The sequence below is a fragment of the Strix aluco genome, chromosome 18 (assembly GCF_031877795.1).
Source record: "Strix aluco isolate bStrAlu1 chromosome 18, bStrAlu1.hap1, whole genome shotgun sequence".
Taxonomy (NCBI): Eukaryota; Metazoa; Chordata; class Aves; order Strigiformes; family Strigidae; genus Strix; species Strix aluco.
The window spans coordinates 6,183,719-6,190,391 of NC_133948.1; the positions used below are offsets into that span (position 1 = coordinate 6,183,719).

The 6,673-nt window shown below is 43.6% G+C and overlaps 1 protein-coding gene across 1 annotated transcript; it reads left to right on the forward strand.

Annotated features, from left to right (window-relative positions):
• The first annotated feature begins 2,394 nt into the window (after nt 1-2,394).
• FZD10 (frizzled class receptor 10) lies at nt 2,395-6,287 on the forward strand. The gene has a single exon (XM_074844451.1). The coding sequence runs from the start codon at nt 3,423-3,425 to the stop codon at nt 5,178-5,180; it is 1,758 nt and encodes a 585-aa protein (XP_074700552.1). The 5' UTR covers nt 2,395-3,422; the 3' UTR covers nt 5,181-6,287.
• Nucleotides 6,288-6,673: the final 386 nt, after the last annotated feature.

Here is a 6,673-nt window from a genome sequence, read left to right on the forward strand (position 1 = left end):
GGCACATTATTTGAAATCATGTTTAATTATAAAGTTTCATTAAAAATCTTTTGCTTAAAATTTTAGAAGCCTAATAAGATTTCCATTAATTTAAACATATCACTATTCCCACAACGGCCCAAATGCTTTCTTTTTCCTCTTTCATCCATGGTTAAATATGTAAATAAAATGTCTAAAGTCATTCTTCAAAGAAGACAAAAGAAAAAAGAGCTGAGGGAAAAGACAGCCATAAAATTCCTCCCAATTCTCCATAACATTTGCCAGAGGGGGGCCAACTCCTAGCCAGGCCTAGCAGCAGGGGTGCCTGGCTGCTCCATAGAATCACACATCTCAAATCCCACACACAGGAGAAAAAAATAAAATAAAATATCTTTTCAGCTGGAGCCATCAAAAGGCTCTTTTCATTTATTAGTTACAGAGGTATCTTCCAGTTGCTGATTTCTCAGCGCTCTCATTTTTCTATAATAATGTTCTATTTGTTAGTTTCACTGACTCAAGCTCCTTGAATGGGAGATACCCCTAGATAGCTCTTTAAAAATAAAGTAAAATAAATGATCTAAAGCAGGATGTATTGGCTAAAATAATGGCTAGAAAAACAAGGCCGATTTAAATTGGCACATAAAAGATCAATTAAGAGAGATACAACTACAAAGGTTGGGGGTTCCCCCCCCCTTTTTTTTTTCCTTTCATTTGTATTTCTTTTTGCCTCTTAGGAGAAAAAGGTTGCCATCAGTGCTACAGTAGAAAACAGGCCATGTTTTATTTCATGTATTTTTTTTAAGATTACTTTAATGTGAATGGTAATATAATATACTTTTCAAAAATACTTGTTGGGAAAAAAAAAAAAGAAAAACAAGCTCCCAAACAATCAAGTTGGACAAAACAAATATTGAATATGTTCATCTTATGCATTATTTAAATTCTACTTTTTATTATTATTTAAATTCTACTTTTTAAAGTAGAATTTACTTGTCCCTTGTAAAAGCTTTCCCCACACTTCCCTGCTACCCCCAACTGAGTTCTCTAGAAGAGGAATCAGGATGCATACAAATACTAAGAAAACAGGCTTAGATTAATGAAGAATGGAAATGCCCCAACACACACTCTCACACACGTACATACACACAGACACACTAAAATAAATAAAGCTTTTTTTTTGCGCATAACACTGCCTGCTTTTGTAACATGCCCTAAGGAATCTAAAAGTGCCCAAGGAAAGGCCAGCCCTTAAGACCAATACTTTATAAGTATAATCTCCTCAATTCACTGAAAAGCCACAAAAAGGACTACAGTTTTAAAACATTTTTATGATGGCTTTTACTTCTAGGCAAAAACTAGCCATATCTTCAGGGTTTTCAAAGACAAACATTAGCCCTGGTTTGTTGTCCTTGCTTGGATCCATTTCACCCTTATCACAATTGAGGAAGCCAACAGTTTCCTTTCTAGAGCCTGGTGGGGTATTAACTCTGACCCTGCGGGATTTGGTAGTTTCCAGGAGAATCCGTGTTCATTTCGATAAGAAACAGGCACTAATGGAGAGGAGCCCGGTTTGTGTGGGCGAGCATGAATGGAGAGAGAGATTTTCCTTCTTCATTAATATGTTCGCTAAAACTAAGCTCAAAGGAGGGGGGGGGGGGGAGGAAAAAAAAAAAAAAGTAGAGCTAAAGAGCTAATCTTTTGACTTCTGATCACAGTCCTCCTTTTCAGTCTGTAAAATTGTGACTTATAGTTTGGCTTGGGATTTAACTTCCTCCTTCTAGCTCTGATAGACCAATAAGCAAAATAAATCTCAAAGCTTAACTTAAAAAGTAAACATAACTCACTTTAGAACGATCTCCGTCTCCAAAATCTGTAAGTATCTTTTCTATACTGGATGAAGTAACTTTCCCAAGGGTATGTCTCTAGTCCTCTTACGGTTTCTTATTTAAGGAAAAAAAAAAAAATCAAGCTACTTTTCGAGTGATGCCATACTGTGATTAAAACCATAATCAGGTACTTTTTCAGCAATCCTGCCTGTCCTGCTCATTTAGGAATTCGAGACAAAGCACGACATTTGGAAACAGCTGAGATTCCAGGCTGAAAGCAACCATATTTTATGACCCTGGCAGCGAAGAGTTTATAGCACTCGCCATAAAATGCATCCTCCTCCCCACATCCTCCCTGCTAAAGCATTGCCCCCCCTCCAATAAAGGCAGGCAGGGAGGCACCACCTTCAGCCTCTGATTAGGAGCCACGAAGTCTGAGGCACCCGCTCTCCCTGCTCCTACCTGAGGGAGGGAGGGAAGGCTGACGCCTTCTACAGAAAAGATCTTGTTAAACTTTCAAGGGAGGGCAACGGGAGGGAAAGGAGAAAGGAAGGAAAGACAGAAGGAGAGAGAAACAAATGGGGCTTTTTCTAATCTGTGCTGATCAAGGAAAACCTGTAGGGGTCCTTAAGGAGGTTTCAAGGCGTTCCGAGTGATTGGAAAGTAATCACCGTGTCAGCTTCACCTTTCTCATGCAAAGTGGATGTCGTATGCAAGGCGGATCCTGCACAGGTTCTTTTTGATTATTATTATTTTATTTTAGCCTTGGACTCAACCGCCCCCTAAAAGCCCCAGCTGCTCCGGCCCCAGGAGCTCCCGCTAACGCGGGGGGAGCGGCGCCGGCAGAGCCACACACGAGCCAGCCCGGCTCTGCAAAGCGCGGAAGAGCCGACCTATTGCAAACCCAGACCAGAGGGCGGCGAGAAGGAGGGGGGGGGATTTTACAGGCCCCCCTCTTCAGTGGCTTAGATATTTCCTCCTCCTCCTCCTTTATTCTGCACTCGGATAAACCAATCCCCACCTCTCGGCAAGAAAGTACGGAGCTGTGCCCCGTCCTAGGGAGAGGAAAATCCCTGGAGAAACCCGCTGCACCAAAAAGCCGCCCGGGACATGTGCAAGTTGAAGCAGTGATCGCTCGGATCTGCCCAGACCCAAACTGCTCCGGCATCGCTCTGCCTGTGCTTCGAGGAAGCAGCGGCGCGGAGGAGGAAGAGGAGGAGGAGGAAGGAAGGGTGGTGGAAAGACGGATCGCAAAAGTGGAAGCCCGGGGAAAAGAAAGTTGCCGGGCTCCCCGCAGTAAGTTTTGCGCATCTGTGGGTTGGGGGTACTTTTCCTCTTCCCGGCTGTTGGCGCCGCCGCCCGCCCCGCTCCCTGCGCCGCCGGCGGGGCCGATGCGGAGCAGCGCGGGGCGCTGAGCGGGGCGGGCGCTGCCCGCGGCTCGGCCCTGGCTATGTGACCTGCGCGCCGCCGCCCCGCTCCCCCGCGAAGGTCGGGGGCGATGCTGCCCCGGGCAGGAGCTGGGCGGCCGCTGAAGTGACCCCCACACACCCCCCCGCCCCGCCCGGCCCCGGCGCCCGCGGAGGGAGCCGCGCTCCGGCCGGACGCGTGGCCACCACAATGGGGCCGGCGACCGGGAACTTGGTCCGGACTCTGGTGGTGCTGTGCGGGCTGACCTGCTTCTGCACCAGGATAAGCTCCATAGACATTGACCGCCCCGGGGACGGGAGGTGCCAGCCGATAGAAATCCCCATGTGCAAGGATATAGGGTACAACATGACGAGGATGCCCAACCTGATGGGACATGAAAACCAACGGGAAGCTGCCATTCAGCTCCACGAGTTTGCCCCCTTGGTGGAGTATGGTTGCCACAGCCATCTGAAATTTTTCCTCTGCTCCCTCTATGCCCCGATGTGCACAGAGCAGGTTTCTACACCAATCCCAGCCTGCAAGGTTATGTGTGAGCAGGCGAGGCTGAAATGCTCTCCGATTATGGAGCAGTTCAATTTTAAATGGCCAGACTCCCTAAACTGCAGCAAGCTGCCCAACAAGAACGACCCCAATTTCCTGTGCATGGAAGCCCCCAACAACGGATCCGATGAGCCACCCAGAGGATCCAGCATGCTGCCACCCATGTTTCGTCCACAGCGGCCCAGCAGTGGCCACGACCTGCAGCAGCATAAGGACAGCCTCAGCAGAACCTCCTGTGAAAATCCTGGCAAGTTCCACCGTGTGGAAAAAAGTGCTTCCTGTGCGCCGCTCTGCACTCCGGGGGTTGATGTTTACTGGAGCAAGGATGACAAACAATTTGCTGTCATTTGGATTGCCATCTGGTCCATTCTGTGCTTCTTCTCCAGTGCTTTTACTGTACTCACTTTTCTGATAGATCCTCAGCGTTTCAAGTACCCCGAGAGGCCCATTATCTTCCTCTCGATGTGCTACTGCGTCTACTCAGTGGGGTACATTATTCGCCTCTTTTCAGGTGCTGAAAGTATTGCCTGTGATAGGGACAGCGGCCAACTCTATGTCATCCAGGAAGGACTGGAAAGCACTGGCTGCACCATTGTGTTCCTGGTTCTGTATTACTTTGGTATGGCAAGTTCCTTGTGGTGGGTAATCTTGACTTTAACTTGGTTCCTAGCAGCTGGGAAGAAATGGGGGCATGAAGCAATTGAAGCAAACAGTAGCTACTTCCATTTGGCAGCATGGGCCATTCCAGCTGTGAAGACCATAATGATCCTAGTTATGAGAAGGGTGGCTGGAGATGAGCTGACAGGGTTGTGCTATGTTGGAAGCATGGATGTGAATGCCTTGACTGGGTTTGTACTCATTCCTTTGGCTTGTTATCTAATCATTGGCACTTCTTTCATTCTTTCTGGTTTTGTGGCCCTTTTTCATATCAGGAGGGTGATGAAAACAGGTGGAGAAAATACTGACAAGTTGGAGAAGCTTATGGTCAGGATTGGTGTCTTCTCAGTCTTGTATACAGTGCCTGCAACTTGTGTGATAGCTTGCTATTTTTATGAAAGACTTAATATGGATTATTGGAAAATTGTGGCAACTCAACAGAAATGCAAGATGAACAATCAGACTAAAAATTTAGACTGCATGATGAATAACTCTATTCCAGCAGTAGAAATTTTTATGGTCAAAATTTTTATGTTATTAGTTGTGGGCATTACTAGTGGTATGTGGATCTGGACTTCCAAGACTCTTCAGTCCTGGCAAAATGTTTGTAGTCGAAGATTAAAGAAGAGAAGTAGGAGAAAACCTGCAAGTGTTATTACAAGTAGCGGAATCTACAAAAAACCTCAACATCCACAGAAAACTCACCTTGCAAAATATGAATCAACATTACAACCACCCACTTGTGTGTGACCAGGTTTTAGAAAAGACTATATATCTCACCTTACAGACTTACAAACGTCCACAGTAGCAGTCAGAAATTAAAAAATAAGTGGTGCTTTTTTTGTCAGAACAGTTTAATATCTCAAGGCAAAAAATGTATCATGCTGAATTCAGGACCTGGTGAATAACTGAAGGTAAATGTACTTGAGGAAAGGTTTTCAGTGAAAGAAATATTGTGAATTAAAACAGTCTCTTCTGTTACTAATTTGTAGTTAAGTACTTCATCCAACCCTCAGATTTATTAAAAAAAAAAACACCAACCAAACAACACCCTATTTAACTTTTTTTGTGTAGCTGAGCTGGATTTCCTACAGGTTTCTGAGTAACAAGGTATAGTCAAGTTTTATGGAGCAATGGTTTGATTTTAGAAGTGCCCAAGTGAGCATTGTCTCTTTAGGGAAACTAAGGTCCCAAAGAGGCCTATCCTCAGTAAGTATGCTATCTGTGAAAGAAACTTCCATGCTAACTTTGGAAAAAAAAAAAAAAAAAAAAAAGAGAGAGAAATCCTTTACAACTCATCTCAGCCTAGTGGGTTTGGAATGCCTAAAAATAGGTTCAATCTATAATGCTCACCAATATTCTTTCACTAAAAGAGAAACTTCCTGCACCAGACACAAACTTTGTGAATAAGAATAATGTGCAATACATTTTTTTTCTTACCATGACATGAAAAGAGAAACAAGTATTTTGCTGTACATAAAGACAACAAAAGAAATCTCTTAACAAAAGAACTAAGAGGTCTAGTCCTCAGAAACCCTTTAGTGTTACATTTTGTGGCTTTTTAATGGAAATCAAGCCAATGTTATACACGTTTGGACTGATTTGTGCAAAAAAAAAGGGGGGGGGGATCAATTCAAAGAGACCCAAAGGGCTTATTGACTCTTTCTATTGTTAAACAAATTCTCACTATGAATAGATCAAGAAGCACTAGATTCTGCAAAGGGAAGCTTTGTATAGAGTGATGCTCTTTACTGTGCTGGGGGTGCACAGTTTTGTGCTGTATATATTTGTAATATACAATTATTTTTCATGCTCCACTATTTTATTAAAAATAAAATATGTTCTTTAGTTTGATAATTTTGTGTGTTCTAAACTTTCTCTGATGTGCTTTGTGGTTAATAAACTTGTTTTCTCAATTCTTTGATAAAAGCACTTTGAATATAATAGTTGTTATACTTGCCTGCAAGTATAAGCAGATAGAACAATAATTTACTCAAAAGAAATTGCAAGTTGGAATTAAATGGTTTTGAAGTTGCATCTTGCTGTGAGCCTCTGCAACTGAGAAAACTGAATGGGAAGAAGCTTTAGAGATGTAAAAAAGCTGCAGTGATGTAGAGTAGTACCATGTTTACAAAGCACTGAGATTACAACAATGATCCTTGGTTAACACCCCTTTAAAATTTGCATAGGGTATGTTCAGCATGTTAAAGATAGCTGGCTCACTTCAGTACGGTTTGAATACA

Excerpts from the sequence above, each read along its gene's own strand:
- FZD10 (XM_074844451.1), top strand. The coding sequence starts at position 3,423 with ATGGGGCCGGCGACCGGGAACTTGGTCCGGACTCTGGTGGTGCTGTGC.